General features: G+C 49.7%; 1 protein-coding gene across 2 annotated transcripts in view; it reads right to left on the minus strand.

Annotated features, from left to right (window-relative positions):
• Positions 1-957: 957 nt before the first annotated feature.
• NCSTN (nicastrin) overlaps positions 958-22,501 on the minus strand; it is a 42,716-nt gene continuing 21,172 nt past the window's right edge. For both annotated transcript variants that reach the window (XM_048513305.1, XM_048513296.1), the window contains exons 9-17: positions 22,231-22,335; positions 18,820-18,891; positions 15,898-16,067; positions 8,335-8,437; positions 8,016-8,111; positions 6,290-6,377; positions 6,037-6,173; positions 3,076-3,291; positions 958-1,680 (exon numbers count right to left, since the gene is read on the minus strand). In XM_048513305.1, the coding sequence (XP_048369262.1) occupies positions 1,558-1,680; positions 3,076-3,291; positions 6,037-6,173; positions 6,290-6,377; positions 8,016-8,111; positions 8,335-8,437; positions 15,898-16,067; positions 18,820-18,891; positions 22,231-22,335 (1,110 nt within the window). In that variant the 3' untranslated portion in view covers positions 958-1,557. The remainder of the gene's footprint in view (positions 1,681-3,075; positions 3,292-6,036; positions 6,174-6,289; positions 6,378-8,015; positions 8,112-8,334; positions 8,438-15,897; positions 16,068-18,819; positions 18,892-22,230; positions 22,336-22,501) is intronic.

Raw genomic sequence — 22,501 nt, forward strand, 5'->3', positions numbered from 1 at the left:
ATGTTCGCCTGGCTCCTGAGTGTCTTGTGTGAACATGCAAACAGAATGTTGAAGACAGAAAGCTTAGTCTGTCCAGAACGAAAAGTGAAACCGTTGTGGACTCAAACTCAGATTGGGTGTGGGTCTGTACAGAGGATGTAGCAAAGAGATATGGGAGATGCTGCCCTGATAGTTCTCTGCCTCCAGAGGCGTAGCTGGGCCAGAGTGCGCCCAGTGTGCACTCTGTGCTTTCTACACACACTCCCCTGAGACGCCCTGCCCCTTCGCCCGCCCTCCCTTACCTTAGTTCAGCCTGGAAAAGCAGCCTGTTCCCTTCAGGCTAAAAATGGCCGGGTGCGAACTACACCTCCCATGAGACCCTGGGGCTCACAAGGACTCCTGGGAAGTGTAGTTCCCACCAGGCCATTTTCAGCCTGAAGAGAACAGGCCGCTTCTCCAGCCTGCACTGTTTCCCTAAGGTAAGCGCAGGGGGGGGGGGGGGTGGCGGCAATTTTTCGGCCCAGGCACGTGCCCGGTGTAACGCGTACCCCCGCCCCCTGGTAGCTCCGCCTGTCTGCCCCATATACCTTGCAGTCTTTGTTGACTATACCAGGTGCTACCAGATTCTCTAAGTTAATCTGCAAAGCTCTGAGTACTTAAAAACTTGCTTTCTAAACAAAAATTCACAATTATTCAGGAAACCGAATTTGAACACACCCCATCACCTGTTGGGTCTCCTCTGCCTGCTTTCCCCCACGCTGCCAGGCTCATAGATACCATCAACCTAGATGTATTGTGGTAGTCTCAGAATTTTTTTCTTGGCCCTCACTGTAACCATGCATGAAACAAAATGGGCTCTGCAGTTCATGCAGCAAGACAAAAAAAAAGCAAAGCTGTCCCCAACTCCATAAACACAAAACACCTGGATCCCTTGGGCCACCCACAGAACGAAGAGAGAAAAGCAATGGGGTCAAAGGATTTGATTAATAAGTTGGGTGATTTTTTTTAATTAAACCAAGCTATTTATATCATATGTACAAAAAAATTCTAAATTTTAAAAAAATGATATTTTACACCTAACTCCCCGTTTCCCACCCCATCTCACCCCAAAAGTCCAGGTCCTTCTTTATTTGCATCTTGATAATTCAAGGATTGGAGGAGCTCTCCAGATAATCAGCGTCTTTGAAGGGGAGAATAGCGGAGGAAGGGCCAGAGGTCTGAAGAAACTGCAAAAAAGCCCCCCTACCCATGCTGACCCCTGGAGATGAAGATTCGGTATCCCACTCACAGCCTCACCGGGATGCCTGCATGGACATCGTTCTCAAGATAACTGACTCTTCTTTTTCGTGTGGCTGTATGGAGAGGATCGTCAAAGAGACAGTGCAGGGGTGTCCACGGAGCGCCACTGTCTTCGTCCAGTCAAGATTCAGGGAGGGGACTCTTTTCAATTCCACTGTGCACATCAACCCAGGGAAGAGACTCCAGTGTCGCTCTACCAGCTGTGACAAGTCATCTACCTGTCCGTCAACTCTTGTCCGGCTTTGCAAGGCCTCCCGGGGAACCCCCCGTGGGGTAGTTTCAATACGCCGGAGCTCCAGAGTCCTGCAAGGTTGCAAAGAGCACATCCGCTTTGGCGTTGATGAAGTAGGTGGCGACGAACGAGACTATCAGGATGACTATGCCCACGATGAGCGTGACGATCTAGCAAAGGAGCACAAGAGGAACCAAAACGATGGGGGAAATAAATTAATAAAAGAACGCGATAATACTACTGAAGCCTCAAGAGGTTGAGACCCTAGTCCAGTGATGGCGAACCTTTTTGAGACCAAGTGCCCAAATTGCAACCCAAAACCCACTTGTTTATCACAAAGTGCCAACACAGCCATTTAACCTGAATACTGAGGTTTTAGTTTAGAAAAAAACGTTTGGCTCTGAGGCGTGCGTTACTCGGCAGTGTGCTTGGTGGTAGTCGCTGGCTTTGCTTTGAAGCAACCGTGCAACTTTTCCAACGGGTGAATCATGACCCTAGGAGGGTTTACTCAGAAGCAAGCCCCATTGCCAGCAACTGAGCTTACTCCCAGGTAAAAGATCATGCTTTAATTCTTTGCGTGAAAATCAGTGGGGTTTAACAGGGTTACCTACACTGCTTCCCCAAAAGTAGTTCTTAGGCTTAATGTTAATAATCGAGCCCAGTGGCCCAGGCCAGCCTAGAAGTGTGTGTGTGGGGGGGGGGGACGTGCCCACAGAGAGGGCTCTGAGTGCCACCTCTGGCACCCGTGCCATAGGTTCGCTACCACTGCCCTAGTCATAAAATCATAGAGTTGGAAGAGACCCCAAGGGCCATCAAGTCCAACCCCCTGCAATCACACACAATCAAAGCACTCCTAAGAGATGCAAACAGCACATGTTCAAACAACCTGGTCCACACAATCCACCTTCTCCCACCTGCAATCTTTGCAGAGAAGCATCTTTGAAAGTGGAGGCTGACCTCGTCAGACACAAACTGAATACACAGACAAACACAGGAACAAAGATCTGAAGTCACAGAAGGCAAACTATTGCTGAATATGGGCCAAATGACACAGTACCTTGGGAATGCGTGATCTGGTCAGGTCAATGTATTTATTTATTATATTTAACAATTTTAGTCACTAGTGTGGTGTAGTGGTTCAGAGCAGGTGGATTCTAATCTGGAGAAACGGGTTTGATTCACCACTCCTTCACCTGAGTGGCAGAGGCTTATCTGGTGAACCAGATGTGTTTCCACACTCCTACATTCCTGCTGGGTGACCCTGGGCTAGTCACAGTTCTTTGGAACTCTCTCAGCCCCAACTACCTCACAAGGTGTCTGTTGCGGGGAGAGGAAGGGAAAGGAGTTTGAAAGCCACCTTGAGTCTCCTTACAGAAGAGAAAGGTGGGGTATAACTCCAAACTCTTATTCTTCTTCCTGATGAGCCCTACCATTTGCAGGACTGTGCTTCAAAAAAGTGCAGGGAACACTGATTGGGATTCTGCTTTCAGGACCCAGGCACACTTCATCTGCCCTACTACTGAGCTGTGTGCCGTGTTAACACTTCCAGATGCACAAATGCTTACCTCGAGCTGCTTGCTGGCTACGAGAAAGATCCGGGCGTGAAGCTCTTTCCAGCGGCTCTCCGTCCAGGTGGAGTACTCGGTGGAGCCCCACTCTTGGAGCTCAAAGGCCGGGGAGATGGCCTGAGTGCGCCGGGCTGTCGATCTGACGCAGAACGGAACGCGGCTGGATGTAGAGTTGTGATCCAGGGATCCCTGCACCCACGCGTACTCGTACAGCTGCAGAGGAAGCAAAGGAAGTGAGACGCTGCGCTTGATTCCGATTCTGGCTGGTTCACCAGAGGTCAGTCTTGCAAAACAGATACTATGGAAGTTAACTTAAGATCTCTGAGGAAACTGAGTTCAGGGACTCCTGAATTAGTGAGAAGCATTCCTGAAATTGGGGGCGGGGGGAGGGGGGAACCTGCATGTGGCTTCTTGTCAAAGACCTCGTGTTTTGGATCCTTTGTTAGAGGAGTCCTAGGATATTGGCTACCAAGATGGAGATTTTGTGAAAAACAGTTTCGGCCACTGTGGAGTCTGCTCTCCGTAGAACACTATGGCTTTCAGTATCCGTGTGTCATCTGGCAGCACTGGAATCACCTGGGGCTTTTCAGGGGGACAACCATGGTTTTGCACAACAAATATTCTTAATTATGTTGGCTGTTGTGGGTTTTCCGGGCTGTGTGGCTGTGGTCTGGTGGATCTTGTTTTTAACGTTGCGCCTGCATCTGTGGCTGGCATCTTCAGAGGTGTATCACAGAGGGAAGTCTGTTACACACTGTGTCCAGTGTGTAACAGACTTCCACAGCGTGTAACCTGGATGGTGTAGTGCAGTGGTGGCGAACCTTTGGCACTCCAGATGTTATGGACTACAATTCCCATCAGCCCCTGCCAGCATGGCTAATTGGCCATGCTGGCAGGGGTTGATGGGAATTGTAGTCCATAACATCTGGGGTGCCAAAGGTTTGCCACCACAGGTGTAGTGGATAAGAGCAGGTGGACTCTGATCTTGAGAACCCAGTTTGATTCCCCACTCCTCCACATGAAGCCTGTTGGATGACCTTGGGCTAGTCACAGTTCTCTCTGAACTCTCTCAGCCCTACCTATCTCACAGAGTCCTTTGGGGGGTGGCGGTATAAGAAATCCAATAAATAAATAAATAAAGTTGTTGGTTGTGGGGAGAGGAAGGGAAGGAGCTTGCAAGCCGCTTTGAGACATAGTTGAGAAAAGCTGGGTATAAATCCACGGTCTTCCTCTTTATCAATACTGATTTACAAACAATGAGACTGCTGCAATTCAACAAATGTGGACCTGCCCTCAAAGACTGTTAAAAAAAACCTTCAACAGATTCAAGCAGGCGTCGGTGAGGATGTATGAACCTCAGTGGTTCCTGATGTTCCCTGGCACAAGTCAAACTTCTGGCTTTGATCTATACAGTCCTATACAGCATGGGATTGAGGTACCGGATAGAAGGCCTTCTCCACCTGCCTGAACCTTAGGATCTGCAACAGTGGAACTATTTCAGGAAACACCACCTCTTGAAATTATATGGGAGCAGCCAAGAATGCCTTCTCTATGGGGCCACTCCAATTATGGGACACCTCCCCCAAAGGCATTTATATTATGCCTACAGGGCTGCCTTTCAGGCAACAGGCTAAAAAGCTGGAGATGTTGAGCTATTTCTACTACCTATGGATACTCCCATTTTCTTTGACTGCTGAATATAAAAAACTTTGGAGCTTTCATGATATTTGATGATGATGCAGTTTGTCAGCCCCTTTGAGTCTCCTTACAGGAGAGAAAGGGGGAATAGAAATCCAACTCTTCTTCTTCAATAGTCCTGCATTACAGAGATAGCTGACTTACACATGTATGGACTGGTGGGAGAGGAGTAATAGTTTTAGCCTTCCCCATCTCAGAAATGGCAAATGCAGTTCAATGTAGCAAAATGTAAAGTGATGCACATAGGGGCAAAAAATCCAAACTTCACATACACGCTACAGGGGTCAGTGCTATCAGTCACAGACCAGGAAAGGGATTTAGGCGTCTTAGTTGATAGTTCCATGGGAATGTCAACTCAATGCATGGCAGCTGTAAAAAAGGCAAACTCTATGCTGGGGATCATTAGAAAAGGAATTGATAATAAAACTGCAAAGATTGTCATGCCCTTATATAAAGCAGTGATGCGACCGCACTTGGAGTACTGTGTCCAGTTCTGGTCGCCGCATCTCAAAAAGGATATTGAGGAGATAGAAAAAGTGCAGAGAAGGGCAACAAGGATGAATGAGGGACTGGAGCACCTTCCCTATGAGGAGAGGCTGCAGCGTTTGGGACTCTTTAGTTTGGAGAGGAGGCGGCTGAGGGGATATGATTGAAGTCTACAAAATTATGCATGGGGTAGAAAATGTTGACAGAGAGAAATTTTTCTCTCTTTCTCACAATACTAGAACCAGGGGGCATACATTGAAAATGCTGGGGGGAAGAATTAGGACTAATAAAAGGAAACACTTCTTCACGCAACGTGTGATTGGTGTTTGGAATATGCTGCCACAGGAGGTGGTGATGGCCACTAACCTGGATAGCTTTAAAAGGGCCTTGGACAGATTTATGGAGGAGAAGTCGATTTATGGCTACCAATCTTGATCCTCCTTGATCTGAGATTGCAAATGCCTTAACAGACCAGGTGATCGGGAGCAACAGCCGCAGAAGGCCATTGCGTTCACATCCTACATGTGAGCTCCCCAAGGCACCTGGTGGGCCACTGCGAGTAGCAGAGAGCTGGACTAGATGGACTTTGGTCTGATCCAGTTGGCTTGTTCTTATGTTCTTATGTTCTTACAAGTCTTCTGAAAGGAGGCAGGGGCTGGGTGGTGGGCTGTCATGTGAGCTGAGGGTCTTTGGAGCAAGGAGGCAAAATGAGCGGTGAGGAAGAAAAAGCTCGAACGCACGGCAAATCCAAAGGAACAGGACAAGCAAACTCACGTCTCCGCTAGATTTCAAGCACTGCTCTTTGGTCTGGTTGATCACGGTGCCGGTCAGATTGGCCAAGACGTATTGCACGAGGAGGGTTGCATTCACAGGTTTGGAAACAGCGATGTAGTATGGAGGGGGTTCATTTTCTGGAGGAAGAGGCAGCAAGAGTGAACTTTTAAGATCAGCTGCTTAAGCAGAGGCAACACAGTCAGGATGCGGTCCCAGGAAGATCCCCTCCCCCCCAAATTCAAGCCAGTCTTACCTAGAAATCCTTTCATTTCTGACTTAACAATTGACTGGAACCAGCTGTTGTTTGTCCTAACCAGGAAGCCGTACAACATACGTGTGACCTGACAATGACATGGAAATGTGGAGTCAGGACCACAAAGCCAGCCCGGGGCGGCCTGTCACACATCAGGGTTCTCTGCTTGGCCACAAAACACACCTAGAGACCTGGGGCAACACTGCTTTTGACCTGTGCTTTCAAAGTCTATGATTCCATGTTGGAACAGGAAGATATTCCAGGTGCAGAACTGAGCACCCTGAGAAATTCCACCTTCATGTTTATCCCCCCACCTCCCGAGGCAAGTTACTAGACCTCATGAAGGCTGTGGCTTGGAAATTTAAAAAAAAAAGAGAGCAAGAAAAAGGTTTAGTGAATAAACATTTGTTTTCCAAAGAAAGGTTTTCCGGGACATGCAGGAGCTCCGCTTCTTGCCCCTCCAACTGTCTAACAAGAATAAATTCTGCCAAGTAATTATGTGCTAAAACGTTTGATGGACATAAATTATAAATGTCCTGTTTAGGAGACAGATAAGCCCTCTCTGAATGCAGAACATTCTCAAAAAGGCAGCACAGTTAATTACAACGATAACATGCAGTCCCAAAGGGGGAGGGGGGGGCAGTAAAATAGTGAGTGGAAAAACCACGAGACACCTGCCTAAAAATGACAGAAGTTATAGTTACCTGCAGCTCTTTGGAATAAAAGAAAGAAGAAAAAAGAAAGAGGGAGAAAGAGAAGAAGAAAAGGGTCGGAATTCAGCACAGCTAGGCAAGAAGACAATGCCCAGTTCACGGGCTTACCCTAATCCAGTGATGGCAAACCTTTTCGAGACTGAGTGCCCATATTGCAACCCAAAACACTTTGCGATACACGGCAATTTAACCTGAATACTGAGGTTTTTGTTCAGAAAAAACGGTTGGCTCCAAGGCGTGCGTTACTCCGGAGTAAGCTTGGTGGTAGTCAGAGGCTTTGCTTTGAAGCAACTGTGCAACTCTTCCAACAGGTGAATCATGACCCTAGGAGGGTTTACTAAGAAGCAAGCACCATTGCCAGCAACTGAGCTTACTCCCGGGTAAAGGATCACGCTTTAGTTCTTCGCATGAAAATCAGTGGAGTTTAACAGCGCTTAACAGGTTTACCTACACTGCTTCCCCAAAACTAGGTCTTAGGTTTAATGCTAATAATTGAGCCCAGCGGCCCAGGCCAGCCTAGATGTGTGGGGTGGGGGGAACTCTGTTTGCGCGTGCCCACAGAGAGGGCTCTGAGTGCCACCTCTGGCACCCGTGCCATAGGTTCGCCACCACTGCCCTAGTCCTCTACCCAGGAAGAACCACTGCTTTCATGGAGCACAATAACACCCTTGGATTGTCAGGCTAGATCTTTGATGGGTTCGAGCCTTTCTTCTCCCCCCCGCCCCCCCCCCCAAAAACAACATTCTAAGAAGCAAAACAGAAGGATCCCTTCGCTACACCACTTCCCCAGACCGGAATTGCTCCGGATTGAGTGGCTGTTTGTTCTCCCCACCCCAACAAGCACAAATCGGAGCAAAAAAAAGGAGAAGGCTTGTTTTGGGAGAGGACTCAAGACAACATGTTGTGTCAACACAAGGAGACAGGCAGAGAGAAAAGAGAGAAAGACAGACAGACGGGAAATACACAAGGGCTCAGGCCACATGCCAGGCCCCCCGGATCCCATCTGCTCGTACCGTCCTTGGATCTGCCTGAATAGCTGAGGCGTTGCCACTTCCCCCCGCAAGCTGGTAGAGAGCGCGGGCAACCACAGTGGCCACTTCTGCCAGGGACTGCGGGAAAAGCGAAGAGGGCTCGGTGTTAATCAAGACAGGCAGGCCCGGCGCATGGAGAGAGCAGGCCAACAGCCCTCCCGTGCCTGCCCTGCACGCTGGCTGCCGGCGTGTCTCTATGGCAACCAAGCACGCAAGACAATACAAGGTGCTCCCCACCCCAAGCCTCAGAGAAGGACAGATGGAAGATGCCCCCCCACTGCATCATGTCAATACACTCAACCTTGGCCGTCTCTGTCACATGATCCAAGGCATCTTCGGGGCTCATCCACTCAGGATACTCCAGCTGGACGTTCTCCGCTGTGTCGTAGATGCTCTGGTAGTACCTAGAAGAAAGGGAGGAGGAGGTTAGGCTGGTCAGGGTGTGGCAAGGCAGTCAAAAAACAGGCTGGAGCAGGTGCTCAGAGAGCTCCGCGGGGAAGGGGGGGGGGTGTCCTGGGCTCCAGCCAGGAATCTAGCCTCCTGCTCCCCCCCGCTCTACAAAGCGTTTAATGAGGCTTTGTAATTAACTTGGCCCTTCTGCAGATTTGCTTGTTTGGTGAGCTCAAGCCTGTTTGGAAGAGGGTGGGAGAAGAGTTGATAAACAGACATCCTTGCAACCCTCAAATCCTAAGCCTCAGTTCCTTGGACACGATTCCAGTTGATTCCCGAGAAAAATTATAGCTCAGGAATGCAGCGTGCTCTAAATGGCTACGCTAGAGCCAATGAAGGGCCACAGTCAAGAACAAGGAGAGGTGAAAAATAAAGGCACCATTGGGGCAGGGAAGTTAAGTCATCCAGCTGGGAGGCAGAGACCCGGTTCAAATCGCACTTGTCCATGAAGCTTACTAGATACAGCCATAAGAAGAGCCCTGCTGGATCAAATGAGTGGTTTCATCACCTGGTTTTACATAGTAGCCAACTAGTTGCCCTGCCGAGCCAATAAACAGTACACAATAGAGACCAAGGTCTTCCCCAATGCTGCCTCCTAGCACTGACCTAGCCACAATCATCCATTCAATCATCACCTTCAGAGTACATTACTGTAATTCACTCTAGGCTGGACTTCCCTTGAAGTTGCTACAGAGATCACAGGCGGTCTAGAACGCAGTGGCGAGGGTCCTCACCGGGACTCAATACAATTGCACAGATCTCCTGTGCTTTGCCAGCTGCACTGGTCGCCGGCTGAGTTCCAGATCGGGTTCGAGGTGTTGGTGTTGACCTTTAAAGCCCTGAGTGGACTGGGGCCCTCATAACTTCAGGGCCAAATCTCCCAGTATCACCCCCAGAGGGGATCTTCGTTCCTCAAATAGTAATCTCCTGGAAATCCCCAGTCCGAAGGAGACCTGGCTGGCCTTTTTGGCCTTGACCATGTGAGATTAAAGCCCAGTGGGATACGGTTATGTCCCACAGGGCCTTGAAAACGAAAATGTTCCACCAAGCCTCTGGTGGGGGCAGGTGGAGCTTGACATCTTATCTGGCCTCCCCTCCCCCCTGCCCTTCTCCCCTCTTTTACTCCCCTTCCTTTCCCTTCCGGCATGGCATAGTGGTTAAGAGCAGGTGCACTCTAATCTGGAGAGTCTGGTTTGATTCCCCACTTTGCCACTTGAGCTGTGGAGGCTTTTCTGTTGAACCTATGGCGCGCCAGATGTTCATAGACTACAATTCCCATCAGCCCCTGCCAGCATGGCCAACTGGAGCATCTGGAGTGCCACAGGTTGGCCACCCCTGCTCTAACCACTCCATCACACTGGTTCAGCAAACCAAGGTCATTCTCACCTACCTGAGGGTATGCATGGAGATGTATGCATTTAAAAAACGAAGTCAACAGTATTGTATTCCTGTTGTGTGGCCATTGCATGTTATGAAACAATGCTGATCATGCTATAGCTTATGTATTTACATCACTTCCACCCCAACTTCCTCGCCACTGGGGGCCCACTTACATTATTCTCCTCTCTTCCATTTTATCCTCACAACAATCCTGTGAGGTAGGCTAGGTTTAGAATGTGTGACTGGCCCAAGGCCACCCAGCAAGCTTCCACGGCAGAGTTGGGGTTTGCACCTGGGTCTTCCCAGATCCTACTTCGACACTTCGACCACGACACTGTGTTCCTCATAGACAAGCTATCCCACCGCTACCACCTATTCCTCCTAATAAATGTCCCACGACCATTCATCTGAGAATGAGAGGAGGGTGTGGTGCCAGCATGGTGCAGTGGTTAAGAGCAGGTGGATTCTAACCTGGAGAACCCGGTTTGATCCCCCACTCCTCCATCCAAGTGGCAGAGGCTTATCCGGTGAACCAGATGTGTTTCTGCACTTCTATATTCCTGCTAGGTGACCTTGGGCCGGTCACAGTCCTTCAAAACTCCCTCAGCCCCACCTACCTCACAAGGTGTCTGTTGTGGGGAGAGGAAAGGAAAGGAGCTTGTAGGCCATCTTGAGTCTCCTTTCAGGAGAGAAAGATAGGATATAAATCCGGGCTTACAAAGTTTCCACAGGGCCTGCAAAATGGACCTGTCCCGCCAGGCGTTTGGCCAGCCGGGCTGATTGTTGTAAGCCCCATTCCATCTAGTGGGCACAGAGGAGGGCGGGGGCTTTTTGTCGCCATCTGTGACGGTATTGCTCCTATTTTATGATATCTTATTCTGAGTATGGTTGTATTCTGGTTTTATTGTTGTATGTATTTCTTAGAATTTTATTGTTTTATTCTGTTGTTCACGGCCCCAAGTCCTTCGGGGGAGGGCGGTTTACAAGTTTAATAAATAAATAAACTCTACTTCTTCTTTTGCCTTTGGAGAAAGCCAGCCACCCCGTCATTCCATTTTTTGTTCTATTTCTACCTGCTCTCCCTTCTGCCAGGAAAGAAAATGCTATGTAGGCACAACCTCTTTCCACCTTGGGCAAGCCACTGTGGGGCACTCTGTTCCCAAGAGGCAAGCGACACTTGTGACAAAACAGCCAGCCACAGAGAAGCGCAGCTGTAAGTTTAACAAGCGTTCAATATGCACGCACACTGCGAGTGGACGGAGAGAGTTTGAAGAAGAGGAGGAGTTGGTTCTTACGCTCCACTTTTCTCTCCCTTTTATGCCTCTGAAGGTGCCAGCCATCGATGAGGCAAAAACTACCAAGTCGAGGCCACATAGTCTGGAAAACCTACAACAGCCAGCTGAGTCAGGCCGTGAAAGCCTGCGACAATACAGAGTAGATAATATCGACCCTGATAGACCAAAGATCTGACCCCACTGGAAAGCCACTCTGTTCAGAGGTCCAAGGCACAGCCACAGTGCCCTTCTGGTTTGCTTTTAACTGTGGCTGCTGGAGACTGGAGTCGGAGACCGTGGAACAATTCCTGGCACAGCACGTCTCTCCCATGTCTCTTTATGGGGCAGGCTATGGCTCAGTGGTGGAGCCTCGGAACTTCTGCATGTAATCTCCAGTTAAAGAAGAAGAGTTTGGATTTATATCCCCCCTTCTCTCCTGTAAGGAGACTCAAAGGGGCTGACAATCTCTTTGCCCTCCCTTCCCCCCACACAACAAACACCCCATGAGGTAGGTGGGGCTGAGAGAGCTCCAAAGAACTGTGTCTAGCCCAAGCTGTCACCCATTTGGCGTGTGTGGACATGCACATGCGAAACTGGTTCACCAAATAAGCCTCCACAGCTCAAGTGGCAGAGCGGGGAATCAAACCCAGTTCTCCAGATTAGAGTGCACCTGCTCTGAACCACTACACCATGCTGGATCAGGCCGTGCTCAGGACTTGCAAACTGAAAGCTGTAGCTTCCTTTACAGAAGCTGTTCATCTCACTTTGGGCCTTCCTAGCATTACTGTCTTTCCCAGTGACTCTTGTCTTTTCATAATGTGATCAAAGTATTACAGCCTCAGTTTAGTCATCTTAGATTCTAGGAAGAGACAACCCACCGAGTTGTCTTTTGGGGGGCCCACAGTATCCATAAAAATCTCCTCCAACATCACATTTGAAAGGGATCCTCTTTCTTTCTGACTGGGCAATAGGAGCTTGAGGGAAGACATGAACGCCCCCTTTAAGTATTTGAAAGACGGTCACTTGGAGGAGGGCAGGGAGCTGTTCCTTTGGCAGCAGAAGGTAAGATGTGCAATAATCACTTTCATCTTCCTGATGTTTAGCCGTCATTCTGCTTCGGCCCTTTCTGCTTTAACTTCAATCGGCAGCCGTTTCAATACTTCCCTGTGCTCTGCCAATCATGTGCTGTCATTCAGCCAGTAGGTGAGGTGAAAGACCTCAGCCTGAGACCATGGAGAACCACTGCCAGTCTGAGTACAGAATATTCAGTATAATATTGGGCACGCCCAATATAAGAAGAAGAAGAGTTTGGATTTATATCCCCCCTTTCTCTCCTGCAGGAGACTCAAAGGGGTTTACAATCTCCTTGCCCTTCCCCCCTCACAACAAACACCCTGTGAGGTAGGTGGGGCTGAGAGAACTCCGAGAAGCTGTGACTAGCTCAAGGTCACCCAGCTGGCATGTGTGGGAGTGTACAGGCTAATCTGAATTCCCCAGATAAGCCTCCACAGCTCAGGCAGCAGAGCGGGGAATCAAACCCGGTTCCTCCAGATTAGATACACGAGGTCTTAACCTCCTACGGCCCTGCTGCTCCATCTAATCTACACTGCCCCCCCGCCCGGCCTTGGGTACGGGCACCACACTTTTATAATTTTGTTATAATCTTGTTGTACCGTATTGCACTGTATTGATGCTGCTAGTTTTATGAATCTTGTAAATTGTTTTAACTTGATTTAATTTATTTTGTTCTGTGTACTGTTGTTTTGGCCTATTGTATGCAATACTGTTTCTGGCCTGGTGTACACTGCCCAGAGCCCTTCGGGGGTGGGCGGTTTAGAAATTTGATATATAAATGAAATGAAATGAAATGAAATAAATAAATAAATATAAGGCACCTTCCTACAGGATAGGGCAGTGGTGGCGAACCTTTGGCACTCCAGATGTTACGGACTACAATTCCCATCAGCCCCTGCCAACAGGGCCAATTGGCCATGCTGGCAGGGGCTGATGGGAATTGTAGTCCATAACATCTGGACTGCCAAAGGTTCGCCACCACAGGGATAGGGCGACAGATCAGGGTAGACCGCCTGCTCTGAGGGAGAGAGCTACATACCTGATCCCTGGCATGACCCACTGACAGGAGCTCAGGCAGCAGCTGTTAGGACCGATCTTCCAGGACAACAGACCCTGAAGAGCTGCTGCCAGTCAAACCAAACGATGGTGAACTAGACGCACCAATGATCTACGGCAGCTTTGTAGGTTCACACACCAGGCATTCAGCAGCTCCTCTAAACATGATAGCCACGTGTAGATATTCGAAGGGATGTCGTGTTGGTGAGGGAGCAAGCTTGTTTTCTGCGGCTCCAGAGGCTAGGACCAGGAGTGATGGGTTCAAGGTGAAGGAAAAGAGATGCCACCTAAACATCAGGAAAAACTTCCTGACAGTAAAAGCTGCTCGATGGTGGAATGCACTACCTCGGAGTGTGGTGGAGTCTCCTTCTTTGGAGGTTTTTAAAGAGAGGCGGGATGGCCCTCTGTCAGGAGTGCTTTGATTGTGTGTTCCTGCATGGCAGGGGGTTGGACTGGATGGCCCTTGGGGTCTCTTCCAACTCTATGATTCTATCTCATATGGCTAAACCTCTGTTTAAGATGCTGTTTTGTTCTCACACTGGGAAGTCTTCCCCTTGCCATCTGAAATGTAGCCTCTGCCTGCAGCAACAAAAATTCCGCCTGCGAACTCCCTCGCAATATCCACGAGCAGCAAAAAAAGTCCGGCTTGACTAGGCTGCAGGCATTATTGGGTCAGGTCTGAATTTCCCCGCAAACAGAGGGATGGGTGAGAAGTCACCCGAGACCTTCCGTCTCCATTCCCAATCTCTAGCGGTGGGTCAGCCAGGAACATTCGACTGTACCCCGTGGGGTGACGGGGGGAGGAGGGAAATGGGGTGAGAGGCCGGATCCCCGTGGCTCTGACACCTGGAGCTCTCTTGGTCGTGGCAAAACACGCTCTTTTCCCCCCCTCTTTTATTTTTGTTTTAAAGCAGTCCTTCAAGAACAGATGAGTCCCCCGTGCACGCTCAGTTGCCATTTGCTAACCTCTGGCTGCCAGCCAGCTGTGGGGAATGTTTTCGGTACGAAAACTGAATTTCTCGCGGCTGTCAGAACAATTACGCTGCGCCTCTTTAATTACAGAGCGCGCGTCTGCTCCCCTCCGCCTTCCCCCGCCCCCAAGCCCACCGCTGCCAATTCCCTGCAGTGCCTTTCCCCTCCATCCCTCCCCCCCCCACCCATGCATGCAAAACGGCAATTGCAACCCCCTCTACTGGCTACCTCCAAAAGGAACCTCTCAGAAGACTCCGTGAAACTGTTTGGGAGTTTCCGAGTTTTGTGGTGCAAGAGGGAGAAGGCGGAGAGCGCAGAGTGTAACTAGCAGCCTTCAGGTAGGGACCTGTCCCAAAACTCTTTCATCGGTGACAACCCTATGACATTTTAATCGCTCTAAGGGGGAGGGAGGCTTTGATCCTGTGGATCTGTTTTGTCTGAAGGCTTCTTACACTGCCAGACAGGGCCATTGTTGGCAGACCAAAGACATAGGATTCAATCCATTTTTTAAAAAGAAAAAGCCAATCCACATTTTCACTTGCAAGAGGGAAATAAACAAAACGTTTTGAGACACATTCCCTACTTTGACGCCATGTGTCTGTTCAGATTTTGCATGTAATGGTCTGGTTATTATTTATCGCTGTTTTAAATTGTATTTCTTTTATCATGTTGTACACCGCCCTGAGCCCTTCGGGGATGGGTGGGGTAGAAATATAAAAATAAATAGTTTTGCCCCAAGGCCCATCATTGCTTGTGCAAAATGTGTGCTTGGGCGCACACACACACACACACAGTTATAGCCCTAAATGGTTCCAAGATAGAAGTTAAGGAGAGCTTTCCCATGCAGACTTACATAGCTGAACGGCCCCTGGGCATACATCAGCCTCCCCACTGAAGCAGATAGCAAGCCAGCAGCGCCCACAGCAGTAGAATCCCATAGAAGAAGAGGAGTTGGTTTTCATACCCTGCTTTTCTGTACCTTAGTCTTAAAGAGGTTTACAACCCCCTTCTCTTCCCCTCACCACAACAGACACCTTGTGAGGTTAAGTGTGGTTCAGAGAATTCTGAGAGAACTGTGACTAGCCCAAGGTCATCCAGCAGGCTTCATGTGGAGGAGCGGGCAATCAAACCCAGTACTCCAGATTAGAGTCTGCCGCTCTTAACCACGACACCGCACTGGCTCATGAGCATGTGTTCATCAGGCCACCTCTGATTGTTGGCGAGGTGGCCTGTGTGGAAAGGCAGGGGGGCCGTCTGAAAGGCTGCAAACCAAAACACGCCAATGGGATTCTAAACCCAAGTGCCGACAAAAACCGGGAGGGGAGGGAGGGAGAGAGAGAGAGAGAGGGAGAGAGAGTGGGAGAGAGAGGGAGAGAAAGAGGGAGAGAGGGGGAGAGGGGGAGAGGGAGAGAGAGAGGGGGGAGAGGGGGAGAGAAAGAGGGAGAGGGAGAGAGAGAGAGAAGGAGAGAGGGGGAGGGAGGGGGAGAGAAAGAGGGAGAGGGAGAGGGGAAGAGAGAAAGAGAGAGGGGGGGGGAGAGAGCTCCACAAAAGGAAAAAGCTAAAGACTGGAGATGTCCTTCCCTCACAATATAGGCAGTAACTTCACTGTAACACATTCTCCACACCACTGCCAAAGCATGCACAGCCCAGGACATTACTTGTTTTGGAAAGAGGCACTATGGTCAGCTAGCACCAAGCCGGGGATCTCCCTGAGCCTCAGGAATCTCTGGAAGGATGACGGCGGGAGAGCCTGGGACGAGCCAATCTCGCGCACGTCCACCTTGGTGGCAGCGACGCTGTTCTTCAACGCTGCCGTCATGCTGCTGATCTGAGAAGCAAAGGAGGACGCTGGTGTCAGTGAAGGTTTGCGAACAAGCCCTTTCGTGAAAGACTGTGAGCGTTCGTTATGTTAAATATATACATGGATGAGACTAAAACAGTGATAGCGAACCTTTTTGAGACTGGGTGCCCAAATTGCAACCCAAAACCCACTTGTTTATCGCAAAGTGCCGACACGGCAATTTAACCTGAATACTGAGGTTTTAGTTTTAAAGAAGGAAGAAGGAAGAATGGTTGGCTCCTCGGGTAAGTATGCGTAGCCGTTAGCACTCAGAATAAAAGCTTTATGTGTGGTAGCTTCTCTCAGTGGCTCTGCTTTGGAAGCAACTGTGCAGCTCAACTTCCAACGGGTGAATCACAACCTTTAGGGAGGTTTACTCAGAAAGCAAGCCCCACTGCCAGCAACCGAGCTTGCTCCCAGGTAAAGGATCGCGCTTTAGTTCTTCGCATGAAAATCAGTGGGGTTTAACAGTGCTTATCAGGGTTACCTACACTGCTTCCCCAAAACTAGGTCTTAGGTTTAATGCTAATAATCGAGCCCAGTGGCCCAGGCCAGCCTAGATAAGGGGGGGGGGGGTGACTCTGTTTGCACGTGCCCGCAGGGAGGGCTCTGAGTGCCACCTCTGGCACCCATGCCATAGGTTCGCCACCACTGGACTAGAAGATCACAACCAACTGGGCAATTAACACAGGCTGCATTTAACCAGTGGCGGCAGGGAATATTGGACAGTTCCCTAGGAATACATGCATGCACCTGAGGACGACCATTGGTACTTAACTGTGAAGGGTCCTTCTCCTCTGAGCATAATGAGGACATCTTGTGGGATAAGACCAGGGCCATGCCCCGTAGCCTCAAATGCCCAGCTTTGTTATCGGGATCGGGTTTGTCTGCCTTGTGGGTGAACCTCCTGCCAAAGGCCCTTACAATTTTGTTGGTGGGAATGGTTCCAGGATGGCTTTTTGGAGTCCTGGCGAAATCTGGGAAAGGGTGTTGCAGGAATGAAACGGCTGCTGTGAGGGTGCTCTCCTGTCTCTGGGCACAGGCTCTGAGGTTGATTTGAGAACGTTTCTTCCAGACAGGGTCCATAATCTATCAGTTTCTGTCAGCATGGCCAATTGGCCATGCTGGTAGCTGATGGGAATTGTAGTCTTGAACATCTGAGAGCCGCAGGTTCCCTACCCCCTGCTCTTAGTTTCAGAGCCCAGATAGCCCAGGGTCCATACCTCCATCAGTCGCTTGTCAGCATGGCCACTGGCCATGCTGGTAGGGGCTGATGGGACCAGTTCCTGAACATCTGGAGAGCCGCAGGTTCCCACTCCTGCCGGTGCAGCTCAGAGTGGGAACACTGCGGCTCTCCAGATGTTCAGGAACTACAATTCCATCAGCCTCTATCCTTGTAGTGAAAGCTGCACTGGTAAGCTGATAGAATGTAGTTCTGAACATCTGGAAAACACTTCTCTAGCTCAAGGGAGAACATTCTCAACTCAAGTGGTGGGGGTTTTTTTCACTATCTCTACATGTGCCCCTCAATCAATGCTTCCCAAGGAAAGAGAGAGCCTTCATACTCTGGAGCCTGACTCGGAAGGGACATCTTAAGAGGACAAGGAGGCCGAATCTTGATGTCTCCGTCCCATTCCCCAGTGTTTCAGCCGTGGAAGAAAACCTCACTGCTAGCACCAGCATCTCCTGTGGACAGGGGCTCAGGAGCTAAGCTAAACTCTGGGATCCAAAGGTATGGCCATTACCCTAGTACAGCTCTCCCTCTCCAACTGTGCAAGACCGTCCCCCAAAGTCCCCCAACCGAGACATTACCAAGCCCAAATAGAGGCCAGAGCTAGAAAGCCAAATGCCGGTCTTGCAGCGTCGGGTCACTCAATTCCTAGCAGAGATTCTACGGAAAGGCCTTTCACTTGTGAGGCCAAGGGCAGCGCTCCTGATGCCCCAGGAAAGGTGGAACTGCCTGGACAGCCCCAAAGCCTTTCACAATATCTGCCCCACCTTACTTACCTTATCTGCTCATCCCCTTCTCCTATGTTTTTAGAAAGAAGGTGGGGTCAAATGGAGTTTTTGTATAACAAGGCTTCTGATTTGATGAGAGGTAATTGGCTGTGCAGATTTTTAAAAACAGCTGCTTTTGGTAGCGGCTGCACCATAAACACACAGACCTTTTCAGCTACGTGTCTGCCCCCTCCCGCAAATTGAATAAAACATATGTTCGTTTTAAAAGTTAAACAAAGCTTCTGCCTGAAACGTTGAAGCGTTTCTATTAGAGTTGTGTATAACCTCACTCTCTGACATTTGGCCATGTTGGCAGGGGCTGATGGGAATTGTAGTCCATGAACATCTGGAGCACCATAGCTTGGCCACCCCTGGTATAGATAGATGGTCATGTGAATAAATGCATGTAGACCCTCACACCACATCTGGTCAGCCCGCAGCAGCTCTGCCTTGGAACCTGCCCCTTGCCCTCATCAATGCACTTTGCAGCTGGATTCTACTGTGCGGAATGGCAAAATCCACTTGCAAACAATTGTGAAAGTGGATTGAAAGTGCATTATTCTGCATGTGCGGAAAGGGCCTAAGCCAGGGAATCTGAACTCGTCGTCTCTCCAACAGTGACACCGTTGAGACCGTAGGTGATTCTCCAGGAAGGAAAACCGAGTGGCACGCATCAGCCACTTGGAGACCCTGGCGTCTCTTTGTGGAGCGCGACAAGGATGAAGACAGAAAAACTCATTACCTCAGAAGACAAGTTCTTCTGGGATACAGGATCTGTGTGCATCCAGAGAACAGAGGAATTCCTTCCCATGATCTGCAAAGTACAAAGCATACCCGTCAACCCAGTCACAGCACTCCGGCTGCAGTCCAGGAACTCTGCTGTAGACACACCAAGTCCTTCCCCACTGGTGAAAGAGACGCTGCACAAAAGCCACGGAAATATGGGTAAGAGGCTATCCCAGGGGGAAACGGGTGGGATTAGGAAAGGTTAGTTGTCTTTTAAAATAGGGATGGAGAACAAATAATCTTCTGATGGACCAAGAAGCCACCTGCTGGACAGACACCTGCAGACCATTAAGGAGGGGAGTCCCAAAGCAGCCCGATTCCACTCCTCCCTAGCAGAGCTCAGTAAGAGTTCCGTTCCAAAGCAAGACTTGCGTCAAGGGACAGAGCAATGCCACTCTGTTCAGACAATTGTCACTAACTGGCTTGCTTCTTAATCCTGGAAGTTGCCTACGGCCATACCACCCTGAACACGCCCGATCTCGTCTTAATACTGGAAGTTCAGGCTGCATGTGATCCTAGCATTTCAGACTTTGCTGGCTGTTGACTTGTTTGCAAAGAATGGCGCAAGCGGCAAACTGCAGTCCGATGCATGTGATCCACTCTATAGCAAGACGCAGCCTTTTTTCAAACAGTTTTACCCTATGTATTGTTGAAGGTTTTACGGCTGGAATCACAAGGGTGTTATGGGTTGTCTGGGTTATATGGCCATGTTCCAGTAGCATTTTCTCCTGACGTTTCACCTGCATCAGTGACTGGCATCTTCAGAGGATCTGAAGATGCCAGCCACAGATGCAGGTTAAACGTCAGAAGAAAATGCTACTGGAACACGGCCATACAACCTGGAAAACCCACAGCACCCTAATTTTTCCCTAACCGCTACGGAGATTCTGAGCACACACCTTTTACTTTGCAAACTGGAGAGTTGACCATGACGGTTCTAATTTCTTTTTCAAAAGTGGGCTGTGAAAACACTGCGTTGTTTAGGTCTGACAGATCGCAACCATTTTTCCTTGATCCATTTCAATCTGGCTTCTGGCCTGTGTTTGGCCAACAGCCTTAGCAGGTCTGGTGGATGATCTCTGTGTTATGAACAGTTAAGGGCCTATGGCTCGATTTGTGGCTACCAATCTTGAGCCTCCTTGATCTGAGATTGCAAATGCAGACCAGGTGCTCGGGAGCAGCAGCAGAAGGCCATTGCTTTCACATCCTGCATGTGAGCTCCCAAAGGCACCTGGTGGGCCACTGTGAGTAGCAGAGTCCTGGACTAGATGGACTCTGGTCTGATCCAGCAAGGCTCTTTCTTATGTTCTTAAGGGTAATGTATCTCTTTCGGTCCTGTTTGGCTTGTCTGTGGCCTTTTGTCACAGTAGGCCACATTTAGATTCCCCATTGAGAGCAGGCAACCTGTGATTTCAGTTCCCTCTGCCCGGTTGTACTCAAAGTGATGTCACAGTGGACTTGGCAGCTTGGGATTTATATTGTAGGAGCATCCATTGGGATCTGGCCTTCTAATAATACGTTTAAATATTTTCTTGGGTTCCGTTCAAGGGACTGGATGTGACCTATAAACACTTTCATAATCTGGGGGGCAAACCCTCAAGGGACCAGTAAGAGTTCCTGGGACAGCGATGCTACTTTCTACAACATCCTTATCATGTGAGCCATTCGGACAGTCAGATGTGCTTCAATCCAATCACAAGCTCATTAATAGCCCCAAGCGTTCACAGTGGCCTTTTGGAGGAAGTTAACCAGCTATTTCTTTCCCTCCTCGTTCATAGGAAAGCCTGGAAACCTTTATTGAAGAGGACTTTTTTAAAAATGAAGGAAGCCTATTTATTGCAGTGGCTTATGGATAAGATTGCCCAATACCAACATTACTTGAACATGTACTGTTGAGGGCTTTCATGGCCGGAATCACAGAGGTGTTGTGGGTCTTCTGGGCTGTATGGCCATGTTCCAGTAGCATTTTCTCCTGTCGTTTCGCCTGTATCTGTGGCTGGCACCTTCAGAGGATCCTCTGAAGATGCCAGCCACAGATGCAGGTGAAACGTCCGAAGAAAATGCTATTGGAACACAGCCATGCTGCCTGAAAGACCCACAGGTCTTACTTGAACAGTCTGATATTTAGCTAGTGTATGATGAGTTGGACCCCATCTAAATTCTGTGCACATAAGCACATCCCCTAGCCCAAAGCTGGCTAAACTGTCTCCTAAAATGAAGAGGAAGAGTTGGATTTATATCCCCCCTTTCTCTCCTATAGGAGTCTCAAAGGGGCTTACAAACTCCTTTCCCTTCCCCCCTCACAACAAACACCCTATGAGGTAGGTGGGGCTGAGAGAGCTCAGCTGAACTGTGACTAGCCCAAGGTCACCCAGCTGGCGTGTGTTGGAATGTACAGGCTAATCTGAATTCCCCAGATAAGCCTCCACAGCTCAGGCAGCAGCGGGGAATCAAACCCGGTTCTTCCAGATTAGAGTACACCTGCTCTTAACCACTACGCCACTGCTGCTCTTGGGGGATGGATCATGGAGGACCCTCAGGAAGAATAGAGGGAAGAATTAGAGAACTGTTCCAGGGGTGGGGAGAAATAACCTCCCTTGCGCATGCATCTTTTCCGCAGGATCCAACTTGATATGTTTATGTGCCAAAAGCATACCTTTAAATTTGGGGCGTGCAACCAGCGGCTCCGGAGCCACATGCGGCTCTTTCAACCTTATAATGCAGCTCTGTGTGGCCTGGAGGTCGGAGGGTAGCGTGGGCATGTCCCTCCAGCCCTCCAGAGCAGCGCTGGAAGGAAAGGTGAGCGAAGGGGCCAAACCGGAGGCGGCTCTGTGTGTGAGGGTGCAGCTTTTCGCATCCCCTCCACTCACCTCTCCTTCCAGCGCTGCTGTGGAGGGCTGCAGGGACACGCCCATGCTGCCCTCCGACCCCTGGAGGTCGAAGGGTAGCGTGGGCATGTCCCTCCAGAGCAGCCGCCATCCCCCCTATGCCATCCCCCTCTGCCACACAGAGCAGGCAGCTGCCCGTTCCATTGGGCAGAGGGGTTTTTCCTGACCAGTGCCTCTGCCTCCCAGTGCTGGAAGGAAAGGTGAGTGGAGGGGCCGAACCGGATCTCCGGCTCAGTAGATCTTTGGGGCCATGGAAAACAGGTCCAAATGGCTCTTTGGGTGGTAAAGGTTGCCGACCCCTGCTTTAGATGGATCACTGGGCCTCTTCTATAAGCTTTAATAACCTGCTGCAAGTTCATATTTTTAAATACGTGGTTAATGGGCATGGGTAGGCACAGACAAAGCAGAGTGGTCCGCAAGAGAAACAGCACCCGAGTTCGCAAAGCAAGGAAGGGACCGCAAGATGGCCAGCCACCTACCTCGCCCAGCTCCAGGAAGCAATCGATATTCTCCAGCCTGACTGGAAACGTCTCTTTCTGCATTTCGTAGGCCATGTGGGAGCTGCCGATGTAATCAAAGCTTTCCTGGGTGGAGGGGAAAGAGAAATTGAGAGACGAACCGGATTCTCACCTTACCATTTGCTGAGTGTTCAAAGTATTTCACCTACGTTCTCTCGCAATCCCAATGACAATGTGGTAAAAGTAGATCGCAGCATTGTTATTACCGGGGAAAGGGTCAAAGCGGAGAGAG

The sequence above is a fragment of the Sphaerodactylus townsendi genome, linkage group LG01, assembly GCF_021028975.2.
Source record: "Sphaerodactylus townsendi isolate TG3544 linkage group LG01, MPM_Stown_v2.3, whole genome shotgun sequence".
Lineage (NCBI taxonomy): Eukaryota > Metazoa > Chordata > Lepidosauria > Squamata > Sphaerodactylidae > Sphaerodactylus > Sphaerodactylus townsendi.